General features: G+C 41.2%; 2 protein-coding genes across 3 annotated transcripts in view; both read right to left on the bottom strand.

Moving 5' to 3' along the window:
- RB1 (RB transcriptional corepressor 1) overlaps positions 1-6,992 on the bottom strand; it is a 70,578-nt gene extending 63,586 nt beyond the window's left edge. Inside the window, exons 1-2 of the mRNA XM_079318883.1 lie at positions 6,790-6,992; positions 6,534-6,651 (exon numbers count right to left, since the gene is read on the bottom strand). Of these exons, the coding sequence (XP_079175009.1) occupies positions 6,534-6,651; positions 6,790-6,878 (207 nt within the window). The 5' untranslated portion in view covers positions 6,879-6,992. The remainder of the gene's footprint in view (positions 1-6,533; positions 6,652-6,789) is intronic.
- A 7,504-nt stretch (positions 6,993-14,496) lies between these two features.
- The window catches only part of ITM2B (integral membrane protein 2B), a 28,430-nt gene continuing 17,203 nt past the window's right edge, over positions 14,497-25,723 (bottom strand). Inside the window, exons 2-6 of one of the 2 annotated variants that reach the window (XM_079319014.1) lie at positions 23,779-23,907; positions 21,489-21,695; positions 19,422-19,532; positions 16,219-16,369; positions 14,497-15,218 (exon numbers count right to left, since the gene is read on the bottom strand). In XM_079319014.1, coding sequence (XP_079175140.1) covers positions 15,130-15,218; positions 16,219-16,369; positions 19,422-19,532; positions 21,489-21,695; positions 23,779-23,907 — 687 coding nt within the window. In that variant the 3' untranslated portion in view covers positions 14,497-15,129. The remainder of the gene's footprint in view (positions 15,219-16,218; positions 16,370-19,421; positions 19,533-21,488; positions 21,696-23,778; positions 23,908-25,723) is intronic. The other variant, XM_079319015.1, reaches the window with a different exon arrangement.

The raw sequence follows: 25,723 nt of genomic DNA, 5'->3' as shown, positions 1-25,723 counted from the left end.
CACACAGATGCTTGCTCATTTCCCATCCCTGCAGTGGGGAGGAGTATGAGAAACTAGCCATCACAGCTTGAGGAAATAACAGTTTAATAACTGGAACAAAATAAAATGCAACAACAAAACAACGTTAATAATAATTGCAATGGAAATGAAAGATAGAGAGAGGCATAAAACCCAATATAAACAAGTGATGATCAATATATCTGCTCACCACAATCTGAACAATGTCCAGCCCATCCCTGAGCAGCTATCAGCATCCCAGCAAAACTCCAGTAATTTATACAGTGGGCAAGATGTTCTGTGGTAGGGAATACCCCTTTGGCCATGCTCCCTCCAGATCTTTGTGTGCATGCCCACAGGCAGAGCATGGGAAGCTGAAAAGTCCTTGATTTGGGGCAAGTACTACTTAGCAACAAATAAAACACCAGTGTTGTCAACATTCTCACACTAAATCCAAACCAGCACTATACCAGCTACTGGGAACAAAATCAGCTTTATACCAGCTGAAACCAGAACACAAAAACATCATGGGGTAGGAGAAGGGGAAAAGAGATAAGGAGATGTCTTCCTGGCAAGTCACATTCATAAGTACTTGCCTCTTCACACCCCTTCCCTTCCCAAGTTCACTTCTTTCCTACATAAATGAAGTTGACTGCTGAACAAAAAAACACAGCAGCATCACTCCTTCCAACTGTTCTGCTTTGTTTACAGCCAAAGCAGATGATTCATCTCAGATGGACCTGAATGCATGGGAATGAAATGAAGACAAATTCATAGCCAGGAATTAATTTCTGAGGGTTTTCTTCTTCACCAGTCTGACTCAAGATCTTTATTGATACAGCATCACTACAGAAAATGGGCAGGACAACAGCTCAGCATCTGCCCTTGGCTGTCCTTCAGTTTCAGTAAGACGGCTTCCAGTGACCTTAATTCAACTCATCATGAAGAAAAACCTACCTTTTCATCATCAATCATCAGCCCTAAGATTATTTAACACCTAGTAGTCTACATAGATTTATTTCTCTTTTGATCATCTTTTTTTTAGGATTCCAAGGAACCAATGCTATAACTTTGGGAAACGTAGGTCAGCTCTGTTGACTCAACATAGTTTTCTGCAGGAAAAGATCTGAAACTCTTACAAAAATCTTTCAAAATATTTCTCATTCTGGACTTACCATTTCTTTTATTAGATTTGATTTTTACCAGATGACTAGTTTATTTAAATGTACTGAAAACAGCCTGGGAGGAGTCATTGGCTTAAAATGCTCATCCAACACTTAACTATTACGAAATGGGATTCTTGCCTCTCTTCTTTCTAGATATAGCTGAAAGGTGTTAAAGGCACTAAGAGAAATAACTTCTGTTCTTTGCCTCCAGAGGCTCTACAGTGCTAAACCAATCCTGAGGAAGAGATGGTCTTCCATCAGGAAGTCTCAGCTCAATGTATGCAGATAGAGATGTTTACTCTTCTGCCAACACTGATAACAATTTTGATAACAGCCTACAAAAGTGATCCAGGAATAGAAACTTCAAATGATGCTGTGTAAAAGAAGGTCAAGGGAAATGCACATGAGAAACATGTAAACACAGATGGATACTTGAATCAAATGGGATATAGGATGTCTCACTGTAAATACCAGGCACCTGATTTTTGAAGAGGAAGATGCAGAACTTCCTAAAATAAAATCTCAATTACTACATTCCAATCAATATAGAGAACTAGCTTGATGGTACAACATTTGTTAGAGAGTCCAAAGGAAACTACAGAGATGATCAGGGGGCTGGAGAGAGTTGAGATTGTTCAGCCTGGAGAAAAGGAGGCTTCAGAGAGATCTTACAGCATCTTCCAGTACCTAAAGAGAGCCACAAGAGAGGTGCAGAGGGACTTTTTGCAAGGACATGTAGTGATACAAAAAGGGGAAATGGCTTCAAACTGAAAGAGAGCAGGTTTAGACCAGGTACCAGGAAGAAATTCTTTACTATCAGGGTGTTGAGACACTGGCACAGGCTGACCAGAAAAGTTGTGGATGCCCCTTCCCTGAAAGTGTTCAAGGCCAGGCAGGATGGGACCCTGAGCAAACTGATCTAGTGGAAGGTGTTCCTGCCCATGGCAGGGAGTTAGGAATAAGATGACCTTTAAAGGTTCCTTCCAACCCAAACCATTCTGACTTTACATGTTTATGAGTACAGTACAGAGAAGATGAATGGAGAATAGACTCAAGAAGCTGTCATAATAGAAAACTGTTCAGAATAAAAACCTGCAGGAAAAATATCCCAGGGAAAAGAAAACTGTGACCATTATAACCCCTGTCTACATATAAGAAGTTTTACGTAAAGCAGATCCTCCATTTTTCAGCTGTACCAGTTTTAGTTTTTCTATTGAACGTTGTCTGGGATGGAAGATTATTATTAGTTCTAAACAGATGAGATAAAATTAAAATACTAACTAAAAGTAGTGAAGTCAATGGAAAGAACTGAACTAGTTAAAACAGTTCATCTGACATGCAAAGTTCCCATTACACTTTTGCATGTAATGAGACTGGAGGGGTCATCAACCTCTCCCCCCAGGATAGGCAGAAGAAGAGTAAAAAAAGAAACTCTGTACCAGTTGCCTGAGCTTTTAAAGTGCAAGGGCACATACAAGCAATGCATCTGCTGCTAAGATACTGAATATCATCAGCAAGAGGCCATGGTGATGATTTGTTTGTTTTGGGACTTTCAGTTGCTGTTCTTTTTTTTAATTACAGAGGATCCTAAAATATCTGTAATTTTGCTCATCCATCCAAAGCTTCAATGGATTCAGATTCAGTTCAGCTCCAGTTCTACAAATTAGAGACAAAGTCTAGACAGAAAACACTTTATTAGCTCATATGTGTTTCATGTTTTTGCCAAAAGCAAGAGGCTTCTCTGTCTTTTAACATGAGGATGAGGTGGCTTGCCAATTAAAATACTCTCTTTTTAATAAGAAACCACAACCAAAAGAAATTGATTTAATTTAAATGTCAAATTTTATGGACTGGGGACACTTAGCCTGCTGAACATGAACTCTTTGGTCTATACAGACCAACCTTCCATATTTAAGTCATCTTTATTTCATTGCTCAACATAAGCTACAGTTTACCTTGTACATTTTCTTCACTAAGAAAGCAGTTCAACTCCTGCACAAATGAAGTGCTCTGCAGCATCTGTGTACCAGTGTAAGTCACCAGTGGGGGAGAATTTCAGGATGTAAGATAAGTAATTAGAGCCAAGAAAAATGTCTAAAACATCTTAATATGCTAGAGACTTTCTGAGGGAAAAGGCAGCAATAATGCATTTCTCATGGGGTACAGAATTAGCTGGTAAAGAATTTTATGCCACTGGCTTGAATTTTAACAGAAGCAGTACAGTACTTGGGGGGGGGAATACAGGGGCAAATAAAGCTAAAGTAGGAAAACCTAACTATGCAGACTGCAGATCTTTTACCACGACAGTGTTTTAATAGCGAGTTAGACAAATACTTGATAAAAACGGCTCAGGAATTCCTGAGTCTGGACAGCTGAGCTGCAGCAGGAGAACAGTGAGCTACATTTCCCAAACAGTGCTATGAACAGCCAACAAAAAAAAGCTCCTAGGAGCTCCTACCCACGCAATACATATTACAGCCAACCAAGACGACGAGCTCGAAGCATACCAGACCCTACGCCTTAAGGTCCTTGGCAGACTCCAAATTCTATCCATTTCCTAAACCACTTCAATTTTCCTTCCAGAAGTTTGGTTCCAATTTAGTCACCATATCATCTGTTCCTCACACAGGTTCTTTCCAATGTATTCAGCACCAATTCAGCTCAAGGTTTTTTTTCCTGCTTATATCACCCCATATTCTACTTCAGATTCTCATTTTGTTGTTCTCTACCAAAATAAACAGTAGCAGAAGATAAACACCCTGAGCTTTTTCATAGCAGTATTAGTATGGCTTCCTGGACTACTTCTAATATCCCTTACACCAATAATCACATGCTGCTCACAAAAATACATTAGCAATTCCACTAAATCTATTCATACCATCTAGAATTTACAAGCATTATTGGTTCATAATACAGATTCCAGGAGAGTTACAAAAAATTAAGAGTACAAGAGAAGCAAGGATCAGAGCCAATGTCAAGCCAACAACAATTAGCATGTAAAAGTTTTGAAACTAAGACTGTAAAAACTACAACTCTAGAAGACTGTGTTTATCTGTTCAGCTTGGTTTGATAAAGAAAAGAAATAATAGAGAGAACAAAAATATTTGTATGACACCAGTGAAAAGCTCTTGTTTAGATAAACACTTCCATGTTCACAATAAGCTTGTGTGGGAGTTCATCAGATATCAAAAGAATTTAAAAAGAAACATCTCTCTTATTACATATCAGACACTTTCCTCCTCCCCACACACCAAGAGTGCTGATTCAGCATTAGGGGTTCTAAGAGATTTTGAGTTACCATTTTATTGTAGAAGAACATCATTAAACTTGGCTGTCACAGAGGAAAGTTTTAATGTGTTCCCACCATGAAGGAAAACACCACCATATTTAGCAGACAGCTGCTTTTGAACAATCTCTCTCTGCAGATCTAGTTTTTACAACTACAGGTTAGCCACATATTCCAGAAAAGTTGTGTTACCATCTTTCTCTTGTTACCTGTCTGCTCCTCTACACCTCTCACAGAGGTTCAGCTATTTCAAGGACTCAAAGCCCAGCTGTAATAGGGTGCAGCTGTATATCCTTGACTCACATGCTGTGGAAACAGATAACTGGAGAGCACTGCAAGGAAAGCTACAGTGCACGGAAAGAAAGTGCAAGATAAGAAAGCTGAAATTTCACAGCATCATCACTAGTAGTTCAAATGCTCAAAAGAAAAAATATCAATGTGGAAAGGTGTGACATCCTGAAGGAAAAAAAGCAGTGACTCCAGTGGGCATTGGCATTCATTCCAGGGAGCAGCATAATACCAACATAATACCTTTACCAGAGGGAAGAAAAGAGCAGCCTCCTCCTGAATCCCTGCAACTTGAACTAGAGTCTTGCTGAGAAGCCAGGCTCACCATAACAGCTTGACTTGGGAAAAGAAGCAGCAATTAGCCAGGCTGTTAATTTGCTTGAACTTCAGAGTCAGATGAAGGCTGCTCTCAGCTAGAAGTAGCAACTCCAATGCCCTCCAGGTTCCCATGGAAGCACACACTAGACAGCTCACTCATTTCAACACCCTGCAGATACATCTGCAAGTTTGAGGAAAAGGCCTTGGATTGAAACACAGTATAATATAGATTTTTTTTTTCCTCTGTACATTGAAAGGCTCTCAGCAATCAGTTTTAAGTGCAAAACAGATATTAGCTATATATTATAATGAAGGTCTGGTTCTGAACAGGTAAAGGAAGCAATCTTCAGATGCTGAAAGGTTTCAAACACTATGTATTTTACCTGGGCACTGCTAAGGAATGATCAGTGAAAACAAAACTTTACCTGTAAATGACATTTACAGGATTATACTGAAACCTGCCATGTTTTTGTTTCAGACAGGGGACTGATCCCTTTTAATTCTTATAAGGGAACTTGACTACGCTTTTAGGTAAGTGCTTCCCATGAACATTCATGACCAGAAATTGTATCTGTTATTGAAAGAGCTGTGCACAGTCTCTCTTCCATGCCATAATTACTCTGTGATGTGAATACATCAAGATCTGGTATATCCACACTGCAGTTTGAAAAACACAGATAACAAATTATTAGCAGTGACAGCATAGCTGTGGCAGGTCAGCTGAAGCTGCAGAAGGGTAAGCAGAAGTCAGCACATGTACATCAATGCAAGTCCACACAGTGGGAATAATACCCCAGCAAGGTATTATAAAACTGCATCTGGACATTATAACAAAGCTTCTGCCATGATTTAGCTGTATTATAGCTATTCTCTGAGATAGCTTGTTGACACAGCAGCCACATTGTGGAGAAGGAAAAGCAAAAATCAAGAAAGGGCCCAACATTTTAATAATCTGTTTACACATGCCCAATGACTAACTTTGAACGGAAATGCCTCAATGGTAAGCATAGGTTAACATTATGCAATAGGGGAAAAAAAGTTCCCGTTTCTGCAATAGTAATCTGCATACCCTTTCTGCAGCCTCATAAAGGATGCAGAGGAGAAAAAAATACACAGAAACACACAAGACTACATGTAAAAAGCTGACTAAGACATATTCGAAATAACTTGCAGTTCCACGAATTACCTGATTGCATGGTGCTGCTTTCTGTCATTTGTGAGTACTCTAAAAGGACTCCTGAGCAACGTACCTTTATTACAAAATAATAACAAAAAAAGGGCAGCCTACAGCAGCTAGTTCACACAGAGGTGAACACATCCCACTTCAGTGTGGGAAAAGCAAAGTCTCACTGAGCATTGGCTGTGGGACGCTCGGCCGCCGCGGCAGCGAAGTTACGGCTCAGTACCGCAGCTGGGCACAGGACGGACAGACAGACACTGCTGCCGAGCGATGGACGCTACGGGCAGCAGACACTCACCAGAGCTCCATCCGCTGCCGACAAGCCCTCGTACGTCTTCCACGCTTTCTCCCTCACACTCTCCGACACCTTCAGCGCATCACACAGCACGACAAAGTCCGCCTCGCCGACCTCGAGCCTAGGAAAAGCACCACACATCGCCAGCGGGGACAGCGGACCGCGGAGTGCCGGAGCCGCCCCGGGGTGCCACCGGCCCCAGCCCGGACCCCCGGAACCGAGAGCTGCCCCCGCCCGCTGCCGGCCCGGCGGCGCTTACCGGGGGGCGGCGGGCGGCGCGGAGCCGCCGTCGGGGCTGGGGCGCTGCGTCCTGGCGGAGCCCGCCCTGCGCGGGGGCTTGGGCGGCATGGCGGGAGCGGCTGCCGGCAGCGCCCGCCGCCGCACTGACCAGGGGCCGCCGGCTCCCGCTCCCGGCCCCCGCCCGCCGCCCGAACCGCGGGAAAACGGCGTCACCGACACCTGCCGTCACTTCCGGGGGGCGGGACCGAGCGCTGAGGCGGCGCCGCGGCCCGGCCTCACCGACCCGCCCGGGCCCCGCCGTGCCCGGCAGCTCAGGTGCTCAGCGAGGGCGGCAGCCAGACATTGTTCCGTGAGGTGGGAGGAAATCCAGGCATGTGTATAACCTTACAGGTGCAGGGCAGGGCAGGAATTGCAGATCCTTTCGGACCGCTGGTTCACCCAGACCAAGTGTTGTGGCCACTTTGGCCACAACAACCCCAGGCACGCTACAGCCTGGGGACAGAATGGCTGGAAGGTGGCCCAGGGGAAAGGGACCCAGGAATGCTGGCCAGCAGCAGCTGAACGTGAGCCAGCTGTGCCCAGGTGGCCAGGAAGGACAAGGGCATCCTGGCCTGGATCAGCCACAGTGTGGCCGGCAGGAGCAGGGCAGGGATTGTCCCCTGCACTCAGCACTGGTGCAGTTACATCTCACCCGTGTCCTGTTCATCACTACAAGAAAGTCCAGGGAAGGGCAAGGAGCTGGGGAAGGGTCTGGAGCACCTGAGAGGAGCGGCTGAGGGAGCTAGGGGTGTTTAATCTGGGAAAAGCAGGCTTGGGAGGCTTCCCTGCTCCCTACAGCTGCCTGGGCAGGGGCTGTAGTGAGGTGAGGGTGGGCGTCTTCTCCCAGGTAATGAGTGGACATGCAGCAGGGCAGGTTTAGGTTGGGCATCAAGAGGAATTTCATGATGGAAAGGGTTGTTAAACATTGGAATGGGCTGCCTCACAGGCAGCAGTGAAGTCTCCATCCCAGGAGGTGATCGAGAAACAACTAGATGTGATGGCATTTGGTGCCACGGTCTAGTTGACAAGGTGGTGGGTGACCAGTAGAAGGTTGGACTCAATGATCTCAGAGGTCTTTTCCAACCTAAATGATTCAGTGATCTCTCAATCTGACCTTCATCCAAGTCCTCATTGACATTCATCCATGTTACTTCTAACACAGTGCAGTAAAATTACACTTAATGTAAGAAGTTCAGGCTGTGAGCATCTGGATTTTAAATCAATGAGATTCAAATCACCAGTCCTGATTCAATGATCTTAAAAATCTACTTTGTTGTCTGCAATTGCATACTCATATTTAGAAGGCCAATCTCTTCTCCAAACAAGCACATTTATTTTCAGACTTACATGATGACAACTTCTTAGAAAAGGAAAAATATTTGTACGTAAGTGTTCTTACTACCTGCACATTCCTGTCATTTGCTTGTAAAAAAGCAACTACTTTTAGTGAGACTGCTGTCAAAACTCTGGATTTAAGAAAAACCCAAACAAAAACCAGCATGAGCATTAATATGTTATACAATTAAAATCCACTAGTATTTTTACATTCATACATTCCAGTAATTTGTGCAGGCTTTTCCTTTATATCCATTAACTTAAAACAGGAGAACAGTGTCTGGCTTTCTGCTTTATAATTAGAATTAAACCAGTTACAGCAAAGTGAATGCAGAGCAAGTCAAAGCACATAAACTCCAAATTAAATGTTTCAGTTGTAGACTGCAGTGGCATTTGGACATTCCTGATTATGATTCAAGTAAAACTGTTGCAGTAACCTTACCCTGCTTCTAAGCACATTTAAATACTTTTTGTATACAGATAGTACCAGATGCTGTGCAAAGTTTGGGGTTTAGGACTGTCTGTCATCGACCACTGAACCACAGACAAGTAGACAGACCAGCTTGGAAAAGTAAGCTGAACCCCTAAACCACAGCTGAGTCCACCTCCCTCTCCTCACAACTGGCTTTAAGAGCACAAAAGAATTTAAATTGAGAGCAAAGCATCTCAGAAACCTTGGTCACAGCCAGTGGAGGCCACGCCAGCTGTCAGCAAGAAGGAAACACACCCTCCTGGGTGGTTTCCCTCCCAGCTGCTGTAACATGCTGTTAGAGCCAGGCCCTGCAAGGGCCAGATGGCAGGCAAAGAATTTGTGTCATGGCCCTCTGTGCATTGCTTCTTTTAAAGAGTTCACAAACCAGCCTCAGTGTAAATACTAATTTTTTTATTTGTTAGTTCACCAAAGTCAAGTTCTCATGTCAAATTTTGCGCACTTTTTAATCAAGCAAGGCTCTTAGGGCTCCCCTCCATAAACAGGTAAAACCAAAATATAATCTCAGAATGCTTCCAGTTACAGCTGGAGGGAGCAGATGAATCAAGCAACAAAATCTTGTAATAATCCATCCAAAAACCTTGGATGTAGCAACTACATCCAAACTGAAGTAAGAAGAGTTGACATGTATTTACATCCAAAGGAAGACACATCCTTGTGTAAAACCATATTTAAGTTGCTGCACTTTTTTCCTCTTCTCCTTTTAAGATGTACTGATTTGAATGTTTTAATCCTGTATTCTAAAACATTTTCTAAATGAAGCCTTTAGACTTTTCAATAAAATTACAAAGGAAATAAAAAAAATCAGCTCCTACTGGGGGAAAAAAAAGAAGCAAAGGGAACACTGCAATGTCAAATAAAGTATTAATGATAATTTTTGCATATGACCTGACTATTCTAAACATCTTGCTACAACTGCTTTTAGAGCATAGATCATGGACATATGTGAAGTCAAGCAGTCCTGACTCTTGTTTCCAGCTGCTACACAACCTTAGGTAATTTTAGTATCTTAATTTTTTTCACTCAAAACTGTTGCTGTAGTTCCATGGTCATTGCCAGTAGGAATAAAAGCCATTATTTCAATTATAGTAAAAACAGTTTTCTGAAGCTGCATGACCAAAACATAGGCATTTAAAAACCCACTAAATTGAGAGCTTCTGGATATTAGTCCAAATGCTAAATATTGGCAGAATTTCTTCTTGAATAAAGCCCATAGGCTGTGAAACTCAAGGATTATAAAGAAATCTGCATGTATCACACCCATTTTCCTGCATGTAACAGGCAGGGTTAACCAGGGAGGGGACATAGGCTCTCCTGGCCAGCCTTTTCTGTGCATTGACATTCCTTGCACGGTGCAGCAGCTGCCAGCCCTCGGCCATCAGTGTCACCTGGAGCCCAGCTGTCCCTCTCAAGCCCCAGCACAAGTGCTAACAGGAGCAAGGAGGTGACAGACCTGCAGGCCAACTCTTCACCAGCTGCTGCCCTACAGACCCCAGGCCTTAAGCAGAGCCTCTCTGGAGCAGCACCTGGTGCAGCAGACAGACCCAAATGAAAAATCTCCCTGCAGGAGAGCCTCAGGCACACTCAGGCCATGGCTTGAACAGGCCATTTGCACTCCCCAGTGTCACCTCACTGTGATTGTGTTGGCATCAGCTCTGCCTTTGAAGCTGGAAAGGGTTTACTGGGGTGATGGGGTGAAACTGACTGGTTGTGCCTCTTGGCTGCGGTGAGCCTGACCCCTGTGTCATTGTTGCCTACACATTTTCCTACGTTGTTTCCTACAGCTCAAGATATGAAGAGTAAAATCCATTTCTGTAAATTAGTATTTCTACAAGGATGTAAAATCCATGGGGACTGTGTTTATTATCTACCAGTTTTTCTTTAAGATGAGAGGTATCTGTCAGATGTTGCCACTTCTAACAGCTCAAAGTCTCTCTCTATACATTGACATTATTAATAAAAAGAGTATTTTTCCCTCCACAGTTACACACATCTGTGGCTTGCTCTTCTCAGAGCACTACACAGGGCCCTGCTGGACTCACAGGACTGCAGTGATGAGTTTAAGGTAGGGATCTCCACCAATAAAGCATTTGGCCAAACTGCCTGTGGGATCTGAAAGGACACCACTGTTGTTACTGGGTAGGGAAATGGCTGCATGTAAATGATTCCTATGTGCAAAACCTCAACCCTTCACAGATACTTCTAGTTATTTTGCTTGGACATCAGAAAGGTTTTGCATTGATCAAAGCTTTTAGATTTGAGTATTACTTCTTTCTCTTTTTATGCAGTTGTATTTATCTATTTGTAGAAGAATCATAACTACTTATATGGACCTTCCACATTTCTTGTTCTCTGTGAGAATGGCTGTCAGAGCTGTGTCTGTTTTAACAGATTTGCATCAATACTGAGAACCAGAGTACTAAAAAATACAATCCCTGACTGATGCAATTTATCAGATTAAGTCCCAGTGACAGTGCAATTACATCAGGCAAAAATGATAATTCCTGATCTGGCTTTCCTTGCTTACAAAGGTTTCTGGGTATCAGGATAAATCATGCCCTTGCATGCACAGCTGCATCACACCCTGTGCTTTGTCACACAGGTACCACCCTGTGTCCTCGGCAGGCAAAGCCCTTCAAGCCCTGGATACATTCTGCCTGGGAGGGTGCAGGGAGGGCATCCTGCATCCCCTCTGCAGGGCAGTTCATTTCAGCTGGTTTTAGCCACATTTAAAGACTCTGCAGAAATTCCTCCCTTCCTGTCCTTCTCAGTCCCAAGTTCTGCTTCCTCTCACCACATGAGAAAGTGTGCTCTGATACAGGCAACACCCTGTCTGCTGCTGGCCATCTCCCCACAGAGGATGCTTCCCATGCCTCCACTTCCAAGATTTCCTAAGCCCACAAGAAGCAGAATGAACCCTCCTGGAAGCAGTTCTTAGGAATCAAATTAATCTTAAGCAACAACCTGAAAACCAATTGAAAATTAGCAACCATAGCCTGTAGTGAGTGAGCATAGGAATTTCTCTGAACTAAACCAACCAACCCGTGACCTTGTTTCTTTTTGCTCTGAGTGGATCTAAGAGAAAGACATTCATTACTAATCCATGGCAGTAAAATACCCTAATTAGGTGAAAACATTTGTGTATAGCATTCCAGAAAAACTCCTGGTGTGACAATAGTGCTATAGGCTCTTCTGTTTCTTCCTCCATAGCAATAAAATCTCCTCCTACCACTGGAACAAGCAATGCCAGTGAGAGTGCAGCTCTGTTGATGTCTCTAAACCTCAAGCTTTTGCTAACACTGATGTGTCAGATCTCCATCCTCCCACCCAACCCATATGAACAATCGCATGTACACACCCTGACAGGCAACAGGTAACCAAACTCCTGCATTTTCAGTCTTGCAGACCCAAAGGATTTTCTTCATGCCAAAACTTGCCCTGTGCCTCTTTACTAAAGCTGCAAGACTTTAGCTGAAGGAGAGGCCTTGGAGCTTTTATTGTGCTTTGCAAACCCAAATTACATCGATCACATTGACTGCTCACAACAACTTTACTCATGCAAAGACCAGCTGAACATCAGAGGGTCTTTGAGAGCAACACAGCCCCCTCCACCAACTAAACATGATGGCACAGGATACCGATTTTGCTGCTTCAGTAATAAAGTATGTCTCAGCATGAGGACTGATTTTGTTTTTTATGAGGGGGTTTTAAAACTATTTGAAAAGATAATTGTCCTATGAGGTCATTTTTACACTAACCCTTTTCTGGAATTCACTGGGCTGGAAATGTGGTTTCTTCAGTGCAGCACAGCTTTGTTTATTAGACTCTTAAATATTATTAAACTTGTATTTATTATGCTTCATTATTTAAAGAGGAAAAAAGCTCAAGCATCTCCAAGAGCTCTTTCTTTCCATGGATTTGTAAGCCACGCTTCATCGACTTGGTCTAAGAGGGCAGAAGTTCCAACATGAGCTGCATTCTGGGTGTTTTAGGTTGTCTTACACAAACTGCCTCATGCTTACTAACACATGAGCGCATGCTGGAAGCTTTTCCTCCATGCACACAAGTTTCTCCCTCCTTCCCTGCACTTAATTTTCACACTGCTCATCCAAGTAAATTTCCTTCCAATGGGCTGAAAAGCTATTGAGGAGGGCATACAGCATTATCATAGAAACCTCCTGTCTGTAAGAACAAATCTATTTCTCCCCCTGCTCCACCACCCCTTCATCAGCCTCATTTGCTGGTGTTTCCATTAAAGGGCACACCACAGATCACCAGGTTTGGCTACTCAGTTTTATTTTGAAAACAAGTTAAAGACCAGATGAAGCTTGCTTACAAATTAACAAGTTTCATGTTTAACTTAGGGAACATAGGAACAGAATGCTCCTGAAAAGGTAGAGAACATCCTTAAAGTACTTTAGCATGGATTTTGCGTCATCCAGGGCTCCAAAGAATGCACCAGCAGCCTTGTGCTGACATATTCTTGACCTTTGTTGCAAGCACACAGTTGCAACATCCTGAATGTCTGTAGCTAAAGTTTTCCCAGCAGATTTTCCAGCTTGCTTGCACAAATACTGAAGTGCAGCTATGTACATACAATTTATACATTAACATCTAGACTGTATGCATGTGAAGCCTTATTTGATGTTCATGATTGCCAGACATATCAAAAAATGGATTTACAAAGTCCAGCTTTGGAATACAGCAGTTATACTTTTACATATAATGCACTTATACCAGGACCAATCTGTAAATTAAGCCACATGCAGATGACAAAAAAAAGTATTGTGTATTAAGGAAGCTTCCTTTAAAACAAATTATTTTATCTTAGTCCAAATATTCACAATAGCAGGAAGCTGGATCATAGCACATTTACAATTGTATAATAGCTCTAAAAACAGTAAAGCATCCTCCTGCTGTATTAAGAAAAGATCCTTTAAAAGATGAAAATAAGATTAGTAAAAAGTCTCTTGGCTGAATTAAACTAAGACAAATGATTTGGACACCTATGGTATATATTATTTAAAATCTGGTTTAAACAGTTATTGTTTCAGGGGTTTTTTCAAATATGCAATTATTCTATAAACATTCCTACTTTTCTGATGAATAAATGCTCAAAATTTGGCCAGAAGACAAGTCAGTTCCCATGTCATGGAAGCTCTCCTGTGGATCTAGGGGGAGATTTTCCAGCATTGTTGTTTCAATGTTACTCCCTTTTTTCTCTGTCCTGTATTTTTTCTTGCAAACAGCTGCAAAACAGCAAGTACATCTTATTCACCTTATACATCTTATTCTGCACTCTCCCTTAGAAGAGTTGGCATTACAAGGATCCAAACTATTAGAAGAAAATAAAATCCATCTTGCTTGAAGAATAGCAGTTTAAAGTGTAAATGGCATGATACAGAATGGTACTGGTGATATTTGCCATTTACCTGGCAAAGCTCAGTGGCACAGGCTGGCAGGAACACCACGATGGGGAACAAAGGGAATGGCAAAATCCTGCAGGTAGTGAACACTCCTGGCTCTCAGCTTGGTCAGCCTGACTCATGGCACCATGCTGGATGATGCCCATCATTTGACAAATATTCAGGACAGGGATTTCAGGCATTAACATGTTAGATCAGCTTTGGGCCTCCACTCTGATCATATGTATTGTGGAAATATCCATCCAGAATTTCAACAAGCAGCACAGCCTTTAATTGAAAAGGGACAGAAAAGCATGCTTCTCTGTTCATATTTCATTTCTCAGCCATCCATTCTATCTTTAGAAACAGCACTTCAAGTGAAAAGCATTAATTTTAACCGTAGGCCCCTCTGGATTATTTTTAACTAATCCAGTAGTAGCAGAAGAAAACACAAGACTTTTAGACAAACAGGTTTATAAGGTTTATTTTCCATTGCACATACATGGATTATATACAAGTTAGTAACATAAGTTACTTCTTAATTCTCTAAAAGATTGTTACAGCAAACACTTGCCATTTTAAAACATCAAGTCAGAAATCAATCTCAAAAAGGTAAATATGACAATATTTTAAAAACAAAACAAATTGCACTTGCTTAGGAGAGTCAAATACAGGTTTGTCTATAGCTGTAACAAACTATATAGCAGGTAATATTACAGTTAGAAGTAGCTCTTGCAGTCTTTGTACATTAATAAAGTTTTTCAATTTTACTTATTTAAAAACTGTTGGATATTTCAAAGATTTCTTCTTCTTCCTAGTATTTGAGATTCACATGAAATGCACTAGCAACTAAGTCTTTATACAATTGCTATTCAAATATAAGAAGAACACCACACCTGAAAATAAGGAGAAAACTAAAATGTATTGATTTTACATGTATCATGAGATGAGAAGTATGAAAGGTGTTCAGCAAGAAAGCCCTGTCCACTACTTACATAAAATAAGATTTTAAAAAATAATCACTGCACACAATACAAAGGGTGGGGTCATACTGTACTTTTTAAGTCTCCTGTAACAGTATTATTTCTCATTACTGTTCACAGATGAGTGTTTCCATAGCAAACTTGTTCTCAAAGTGTCGAATCTTTCGGCAGTTGAGGGCTTCACGCTTCTGAATTCCTGTTCAATTGGTAAAGAACAGAGTGTCAAGAGAAAGAGGGCTGAGGTACATCACAGACAGAAGTTTTATGTTTGCTAAGGTAAGATGTCACCAGAAATCAGAACTACTCCTCTCCAATCCTCCCCTCCAACAAAACAGAAAGACAGAATTTAACCAAATCATAGGCAAACATGTTCACTGCCCACCTGTGCTCGCCATTTATTACTACAGGATAAACATACTGAATTTTTCATTTTGCTATTTAAAACCTTTTAATTTTCAAACGTCAATCTTAATTGCTTTTACAAAATATACTTCTTCTCTTTGTTTTCCCAAGCAGTCTGGTCTCACAATATGACAGAAGCAATTAAACTACTTTGGTGTGCACTTGTGCACCACATGCAGATTACACAACAATAAATCCAACAACCAAAAAGCAAATCCGAGTAACATCTGAATGCAAATTTTAAGGCAGTATTTAATAGCTTTTCAAGACTCTTCCAAATAATCTTTTTCAACCATTTTTCCATTAAAAAAAGTACCAAGCACTACAATTTTCCTGTGAAGACAAGCTCTTACTCGCATTTCACTGACACAAATAGGAAGACATGTAGCAATGTATAGATGGCTTTAATAACAATAAGAACCTACAATTCTGTACTTGGACTACAAGGCTAAAGCTTCTCCTACTTTAAAGATTTTTATTTGGTTTGGGGTGGGTGGTTTAGGGCTCAAGGTTAAAGAAGAGCATCAATGAATGCCTGAGCTCCAGAAAACACACCATGCACACACACACAAACAGACATTTTGGCACTCCTAGGTCACTGGGGCCTTGAGCATTTCCGCACCGTGACATGACTTATTTCCGCAGCTACACAGGAAAATATCAGACCCAGTGAGGCCCAGAGAGCTGGTTAGTGCAGTAAGCAGCCCTTGCTTTAATTAGAGGCTTTTTTCTTTGAACACACTCAGGCATCACTGCAGCTTTTGCCAACACACAAGACAGGGGGGAGCATTTACCTTTCATGGCCTCTTTGCGCTGCAGTTTATAGGTCTCCTTGCCGCGGCACAGGCGGTAAATAAAGAATCCCAGCTGATCCACGTTTTCAATGCGATCAGTAACAATCATCTGCTCGTGAATCAAATAGGACTGAGGCAAGTATGTCCCAGCCTGTTGAACAAAAACACAGCAGCTCAGTCAAAAGCCATCTCTTCATGGTCTGGGTACTGCAATGTTCCACTTCCATGTATCTTCAAATTATTTCAAAATACATATTATCCACAGATTTTCATTGTAAATGTGCAAATTTCACTACAGAAAACATGTAACAATTACTTTCAAAAAGGTCACAGATTTTCCATTGGTGCTGCCTTCCTGCTACAGTAACATCAGCTCTCTGCAGGTTTTTTTCCTAGGGGTACCCACTGTCACAGGTCGGTTCTGCACACATTAATAACAGCCCACCAGACCTCAGTGGGAACAACTCCCAAGCAGGAGTTGGCAGAAACCTGATCTACATGGAGATACTCCTGTTGATGAAGCAGGCCAGCTGCAGTATAGTCCAGCTGCAGTCCATGGGTTTGGGAAGCCTTAAATTTATTTAAGAGCCTGGGTCACTGCTCTCAAACCAAAGCCAAGACGAGATCATCCATCCCTGTAGATTATTATTGTGACTTCCACAATTGTTTATATGGAAAGGTATCACAAAGCCAAAGTGGGACATCAGGTGTTTCAAGGCAATATACTGAAAAAGGGAAGAGCCACAATGGCATGCAAAGGCTTCCCAAGCCCTCTCTAGTCCCTCCAGTATTATTCTGCCACAGATGAAATGAAGGAGGAATTTGGCTCTGTGCACACCTCACTGTACATGAAGATACACAAACTTAGCTGCCAGCCAGCTTTTTAATTTAACTATTAAATAATCATCCATTTTTAAAAATACTAAGAAATCCTGTTAAGAGTGGTTTTAATTTATAGCAGGGTAGAAGGTGTTCCTTTCTTTTAAAAATAGAATTATCACTTATTGTGAAAACAAATTCACTTTCTATTGTGAAAGATCTCTACATTTTTTAGTGACAATAAACAACTTGAAATTTTTGCTGTGAAAGAAGATCATCTTTTCAGCTTCAGTGACATGTTGAGAAGCTGATTAAATGCTATTCCTCCCAGTACAGAAAGAAGGAACTGTATAGAATTCACTTTAAATTTTGCATGAACGAATAAACTATGAATATTTTCTTCAATATATACTATGAGGAAAACAGCAAGTTTTTTTTCTTTAAGTAACAGTTTAGCAAACATCACTCTCCCAAATTATCCTACTCACTATTTTGTAATTAAACCTCTGTAAATTACTGCGTATTAACTCCTGGTCTCTCCAATCTCAGGAGGGAGCCCTGAGGGAGTGCCAGAGCACAGCAGCAGGCAGGGCACTGGCAGGGTGGGCAGCAGTGCTGAGGACTTGGGGAGCAGCCTGCAAGGACACTCCTGGGCTCATGCCCTCCAAACTACAGGACCTTCTAGCCTACCTCCAAACCCAGCCTTCTCAGTCTTCCCTGGGTGGGAACTCAACGCAGGAATCTCCTCTGCCCATTTGCTGCAGGAGCAATTATCCAGTGCTGGGATCCAGCACAGCCACAAATATCATTTTTGAGACATCCTGTGCGCTGTGTACAGTTAAAATTAGCCAGTTGGCTCAGCAGCAGAAACGAGGTGGATGAGCAAATACATCTGGATTTCAGTTTTGTTTCCCAAAGAAACAGAGGAGGTCTTTCATGTCTGCACATTGAAGCAAACTGTATCAATATATAGAAATGTGAATCTTCAGGCTAAAATTTAGGTGTTTCTTAAACACCAGAACAGCCCAGAGCCTCCTCCATTTTCATAAAATGCCCTCTGCATGTATTCAGAGCTCATTTTAATGAAACTAGCACATCAATTTCATACATTTATTTGCTGGTGCAACCGGTGTGACTTGTAGGACAGTATTTACTCACTTTGCGTATCTGCAGCACAGTTTTCCAAATTCCAGTTACAAATGTTTAGCCTGATTTTCTGTGACATCAAATGCCCACAGCTTTTTGTTAATACAATGAGAATTAAACAGATGTCTCATAAAATTAGGGCACCCACTGCTGGGGACAACAATCAAAACTGTTTGCTTTTGCACAGATTTTCAGTTAAATGTGTGGTGCCTGGTTATCCTCTTACTTGTGAACCAAGAATATTTGATTCAGTCCTAATGTCAAACTAGGAAATTAACAGATTTTAATAGTGAAATTTGTGTGATCTAAAAATGGAAAGAAAACAGTACAGACAGTCTGAAAAAATGGGGTCACTGAGTTTTACAGACACCACATCATCCTTATATACAGGGAATGAAAGTGTGGTTAAATAGCGAGTTCTCAAAATAGGAAGCAAAAAAGCAGCATAGTACTTACTTGTGGTAACTTCACATGAAATTTATTTATACATACTAACCACTCAGAAATGGCTAAAATGGTGCCTGGAGTCCTAATTCCAAAGCCTTTTTTGAAAGATGGAAACCCAAAGATGAAGTAACTGTTCTAAAATTACAAAAGCCCAGTAAAATATTAAAATATTCTCCCCAAATCTTAGAGACATTTCATCAGCTCTCTTCCCACTGGACTGTTTTGCTGTTCTGTGAAGAAACCAGAAGGCCAGAACCCAAGGTAAATTCTATTTAAATCTGCAACTGAAAGCACACATTATGTAAAGTGCACAGCAGATCCAACACATCCCATGTGCATCACCCTCAAACCACTGGATCGAAGTGGCCAACCCAAGGGATCAACACTTTAAACAATGCCCCTGTTAAAAGGATTTCCCAGTCTTATCTATTTCATGCCTCTCAGCTAACCAGTCTTATTCCAGTGCACACATGCTTCATAGAAACTTTAGTCACAATGGATTGTGAATTAAAAAACACAGACTACTGCCAAAGAGTCCAGCTACACCACATTTACATGGCTTTGTCTGCCACATTTATAGCACTGTAGAAAATTGCATTTTTTTGCCTTCCTCTGAATTAATGATTCCTTCATGATTGTAGATCATTGTCTAAGCAGGTTATAGATTTTTTTTTCTCTTTGCAAGAGCCTCTAGGGATCATGTGCCTTGTGTGAATGTCAGAGTTCTGCAGAAGGGGAAAAAAAAGAAGAACTTCCACTCTTAAGAACAAATTGTTTTGATTTAATCATACCTTGATATTGATGAGCAGCTCCAGGAAATTTTTTGGTGGCATAACAACTGAAGTGTTCAGAGGAATCACGTAGCACTTATCCAGGCTAAGGTCAAGATAGGCGGTGAGTCTCTGTTGAGAAAACATTTATTTTAATCAAAATAACAAGAAGATCAGAAAATTGATGGACATTGCTGAACTGCTATTGCTTTGTGCTGTTCTTCAAATTGTTCTTTTGTTCACTGTAAAGTCTGTCCAACAAACTCCAATCTTAGGGCAAGTAAATGCACAAACAAAGGGCAGCCTTGATGATAGTTTATATTTTTGACAAGGATTTGGGCAAGGCAGCAGGCAGTGAGGAGCTCAAATGCCCTAAGCAAGGAAACTACAAAGGTGTACCTGAGCTGTTATGGAAACAAGTACAGCATTCATTTATGCCTAGTGCCTTCACTGTGAAACAATGGGGCAAAAACCTAGCTCTAATCTTCATGCTTTTATATTTTGAAATACTCTAAAGAGGAAATGCTGCTGTAAGAACAAAACACAGAAGGAAAAAATATTGCTTCAGATAATGCAATGAAAGTAGTTTTAGTTTCAAAAATACTACTGGACTTGCAAGGTTAATGATTATTCATTGTTGAATGATTATCTTTATACAGTACCTGAACTGCAGTATTTGCCATCGTTTGATAAAAGGCTCAGGGAATTACCCTGATGAATCCTGTAGCTTTGTTCACTGAGCTGTATTTTACTGCACCTGTTCTTGCTAAAGAAGACATTATCTCTAGCTGCTGAAAGCTCTGAGGCTGTGCACGTATATAAAATACTGAGCACCAGGAGCCTAGCACTCAAAATAATGCCAGGACAGCAATCATCAGTGCAGCTAATCTCATTACATGGAGCAAGTGCTGTATCTATGGCAAATGACCCTTGCTCTGACCTTTAGAGCAAAGCCTTTAACTTATTAAATCAAAAAGTAAATTTCCAATATTACATTGTTCTTACTTGCTTCTTAGATGCTGCTTTCTTTTTTCTAGTTTTCTTTCTTTAGAATCTTTATTCTAACTCTTAACAGAAGCTCCCTAAATAAATTCTGCAATATTATTTAAATCACATAGCTTGTGCAAGCAATGTTTTCCTCCAAATCTGGCTATGAATATTTGATAGATAGCACTTTAAACTCTGAAGTTTGCATAAAAAAATAGGACACTTCCCTATTCTTTTTCAGCTTAGCTTAAAAAAAAGCTGTTCAGCGAAGTCTTCAAATCTTCACAGAGATTCAGCTTCCTGAAAACCAGCTGTACAACATTTCATTGCCATCAGACAGCTCCAACCATACACAGAAAAGGAAGGCTTTTAATTGTTTTACAGCTGCTCTCAACTCTGAGAGCCGTAGGCTTGTCAACTGCCTTAACAGAAATTTATTACCATGACTGCTATCAATCAAGGTTATTTCTCAAAAAAAGAAAGACAGCTTTGAAACCCTAGTTCAATGCCTCTAGGAATTGTAGTAGCCTGTGGTGCACAAAGAAATTAAACTTTGGCTTCCTGTGGCATCTGGAAAATGAGCTGTCTTCCATGGTCCTTTCCCTTCGGATGCTGCTTTGGGGGTTTGAGCCATGCTAGGAAAGCACCTCTGGGAGTGCTTGAACACACCCAGTGACATCAGATGCAATCAGCCCCTCCAAGCTGATGTCAAAGCTACCTCAGGCCCTGCCAAATTTCCCTTGGCACCGCAGCAGTTGGTCAAATTCTGGCCCAGTGGACTCAGCAGAGCAAGAACAACATTCTCTTCAGTTTCTCATACTAAGGAAAGCAAACAGATCCAAGATGTTTCCCTTTCTAAAAACAGAACTGTATTTGCCAATGGTGGTTTACACAGTATCTCATGATGACTGTATCATGCTGTACTTTATGTCCAGTTAATAACTGCTTGCAGCCTGCTGCTGATCAAAACATTTCTGCTGCCTCCTCCACCCTTCTGCTTTCCCCCACCACAATAAATAAGGAGTATATTCATCAGGATGACCGAGGGGGAACATTTTTCACGTTTTGAATGCTTTCAGCTTCTTCAGACATATTTCTTACCCGGTGGAAGTCATGGACAATATCAGCAGGATCACTATCAGCAAATTCAGGGACTGGCACACTGATAAACTCAACATCTTCCTCCTCCAGGATCTGAATATTTTGCTCAATTGTGTGGTAGCGAGCACTCTGAGCCTCTGCCCCAGGCTCAGGTAAACGTAAGCCATCTTCAATGTACTTTATTCCACAGAAATACACGCCACCCTGCTAAAAATAGTAAACATCCCAGCAACAAGCACATCAGTAACACAGAAGTTTAAAAGTAATATTCTCTGAGCACCAAAGAGAAGAAAACCTTGTCAGACTAAATTAAATTTTTTGCCTTTAATTTAATTTGTACACCAAAGCAGGAGCTGGTTGCTATCTACAACAGGACCATGGCTAAAATCTCAATTACACTCAATTCAGAGGGAGTTCTTCCCTTGAATTCAAGGATCCCATAAACAGGTTCTTAAAATCCAATCTTCCATGTACTTTTAGAAAGACAATGAAGTTCCTACATCTATATTTACTATTGTTGTTCTTCTTATTATTATTATCATTATTATCATTAATTATGATCTAACTGTAGATAAAATTACAATTAAAAATATTAAAACTGGTCATTCAAATCACTTTTTAAAAGCAAGCCTAACTCCAAATTTGGTCCTGCTTGCAGCAGAGGGCTGGACTAGATGACATCAAGACTTTCCTTCCAAACTCAATTACTCTGTGAAGTTGCTTAGATTTACAAGACTTCAAGAGTCTGGAAAGTCAGTTTCTAAAATAATTTTTTAATAGTTTTAAGAGACAAAAAGGTATAAAGAGCAATTGAAATAACTAATTTGTGTCCTTTTGCCACAGTACATATGACAGACTATCTAAGTGAAGTGTAAAATACAGTTCTAAGTCAGAGGAAGTCATGTACCAAATTTACATTCCAGTTAGTTTTAGAAATATAGAACTCTGCATATATGTACAGGGCATCAGTTTAAACTTTTACATTGAAAATGTCTTTTCAGTGCAATGTCAGCTCAATTCCTGACTGTTTCCTTCAAGGCAGATCTGACTCTTAAACAAGCAGCACAGGTTTGAATTGAATGGCACTTTCAGTTTCATCTCACTGGCAGGTGAAAGGTGGAGCAGGCAGTGCTAAGCACGGGTGAAATGCGCATTAGAAATGCAACCGGCCTCAGCTCCTTAATCCACCCACCGGGATAAGCTGTGCTGTTCAAGCGTCATCGTTTGCAGCACTACTGCTCCTCTGTAAATTTCGGTAATGTGATAGCCAAATAGACTACAAACTGCAACTTCAGCTAGAATTTCTCACGTTTAAACATTTGGCTTTCCACATTAGCAGCTACTAAAATGGCGGAAAAGCAACGGTCCCACTATTAGGGACAGGAACACGAATTTTTACCTTATAATTAGGTGTACTAACCAGTGGGCTAGAGAGATTCATATTTTGCCTACCCTCTCGCTTTCTGGCTCCGTGATCTTGCAACCCCAGCAGTTTCTGAAGCAGGGAGGGTGTGCTCACACCACTTGGGCAACAGCCCAGCACATGCAGCACTGCCCAGTGACAACTCTCCCCAAGGGAGACAATATTTAACTCAGATCTCCATTTTTCAGGTAAATGCTCCATTTCCCTGGCACTGCTGCCTTCACACAGCTCCTCTTGCAGCAGTGCCATTTGTTAAAAGACTGAAAATACATTTTGTTAGAGCTCTAATCTTGTCAGTGTGGATTAGACTTGATGGAGCATGTTGAAACCACACTGACTGTGCTTTTCCCAAGTCCCCTGCAGGGCCCATATTTCTTATCCATTGGAGGCTAGGGAAGGGGAGAGCCTCCGTGTGGCTTTCACAAGCAGTCCCCTTCCTGCACATTAGCAGTGCCCCGTGTTAGGAAACCTGGGATCAAACAAGGAGGCTTTCAACGGGTTAATCCACCTCCAATATTTGGCACTACAAAAGAGAAAAGAGAGCAGATAAAAATCTGGGACACCACTAGGGTTCCTAAACTCAAGTCCTATTTAGATACAATCTTTCCTCTGCAAAGTGAGGTTTTTCAAAAGTGTTTCTCTCTTTTATTTGCCAGCTTCACTTCTGCCCTCCTCTGCTGATAGGTAACTTCAGAGAAGGCAAAACTCTGGCCTTTAGAAAACACGAAGTTTTGGAAAGAAAAAAAATAGTTTATTTTCTTTGGTTTAGTCTGTTCCTCCTCTTCTAAATGTAACACAAAAAGAACAGTCTGTTGCTCCTCTTCCCACAGAGAAAAACAGCCCTCCTCTAATGAATATGTGACTTACCTGGAATGCAAAATATTTGTACAGATAGGCACCACCCAGGAACACACCAGCCAGCATAAAGGCCAATCCAAAGCACATGCACCAGCACCAGGCCCTTCTCTGTCCAACAGGCACAGCATCCTCAGGGTCCTGCAAGGCATCAGAGAGGGACCTTCAACACACTGTTCCCAAGGCAGGGAAGACAGCAGATACTTCAGGCCCAGCAAATACAAACATTGCATCTGCCAGAAAAGGCTGTACACACTTCAGCACAAGTGTTTAGAAACTTACCTTATTTGGTAAAATTTAAAACAAGTCTATTTAAGTTGAGATTTACTAAAACTTGTACTTTTAATGCCATCATCACTGACTAAATTAGCAGACTTAAGAGAAAAATATAACAAAATATCCCAAGATACCTAATAATACACAGTGAGCCACTTCCCAGGTTGCAGACAGAAAAATATGCATTCTCAGGCAACCTCCATGCAACAACAGCAGAGCAAGAAGTCAACTCAGAAAGGTCAGATTCCTTTTTACCTCAGTATATGCAATATAAGTGAACCTGAAGAACCAACAAAAGACCAAAGGTAGTAAGAGAAGCAAAATACATCCTTTCCTATGTTGTTCCATCAGAACAAAACAGCCTTTACCACAACTTGGCTGGCATAATAGTGAGGGTGGGAATGAAAAAACTATAAAGATGCTTTGTAAGTTGTTGTTAAGGAAGCTTTCTGCTCTAAGACAGCATTTGCCATGCCTTTATCTGCTGTTCATGTAATACTGAAGGAATGACAGGATGTTTCCCCTTTAGGGCACTAGTTTGCATAACCATGCAATCCCCACAGGCATCCTAAGCAATAAACTGCTGCTTGCAAAATCTTTCCTCTATCAGCACATTACAATGCTCTTTCCTCTCTCAAATGTTTGCATAACTCAAACACAAAGTAAAAAAGAAAAAAAAAAATCCAACTTTGTTCTACCCTGTTCCAAGCCGGGATAATCCTGGGAAAACATCTGAATTTGAATAAAAACAAAGAAATTCATTACCCCTTTGCAACCATACAACAGTAACATAGAATGACGACCAGGGCAAAATCATTATGACTGAATGAACAAAAAAACACCAAACCAGAAAACTGAGGAAGAGCAGGACAGAAGCGCTGGAGAAGGCTTTGACAACTATGGTTGTTAGTCAGTGTTCTGCCTGATGTGTTAGGTCTTTTTGTTGCATTTGCTAATTGAGATGATACCCCACTCGAACAAAGGTATGGGTATAGTACCCAGCTGCCTTGGCCCAATTAAGGAATTCCCCTCATCTGGCTAAAGCAAGTCCTACACCAAATGGAAAGGGGACCCTCCCTGTAAACAGTGGGAGAAAGTGGCATTTCCTGGGAATGACTCAGCCATCCCTGAGAAGGATAAGCAGCATTTTGGAGCTACTAACTTCTTTTCTCTCATTATAGAGGGGAAATTCCTTGGCTAACAAAGTAGGTACCTAATTCATATGCAGCTAAAATTAAGTGATGTAAAATCCACCTTTACAGTATACTTCAATTACCTTTCATACAGAAGTGGCAATGCAGCTTCTTTGCCAGGCAACAGCTCCCAAAATCTGATTCAGAAATATTTAGAGTCAAACTGAAGATATTTCACACATTTTATTTTGCTTTACCTTGCTAAATACCACAGTAAATCAGATTGCAAAATCTCCATCTTTGGAGGTTTTCAAGACTCAAATAGAGAAAGCCATGGCTAATCTTGCTTTGGCAACCATCCTGTTTCTAAAGGGAGGCTGCAGCAGATGACTTCCAGAAGCCCCCTGAAACCAACATTTCTGGGATACATTGCAAGGCAAAGTGAAACCAGAAAAATAGCATTTGCTGTGGACTGAAAAGGCACAATGTAAAGACAAGAAACAATTTATAACACTTTTAGAATACCAATTATTTAAGGAATTCAGTGT

The sequence above is a fragment of the Erithacus rubecula genome (genome assembly GCF_903797595.1).
Source record: "Erithacus rubecula genome assembly, chromosome: 1".
Taxonomy (NCBI): domain Eukaryota; kingdom Metazoa; phylum Chordata; class Aves; order Passeriformes; family Muscicapidae; genus Erithacus; species Erithacus rubecula.
The sequence above is the reverse complement of the archived record's forward strand: the minus strand, read 5'-3'. Positions and strand labels throughout refer to the sequence as shown.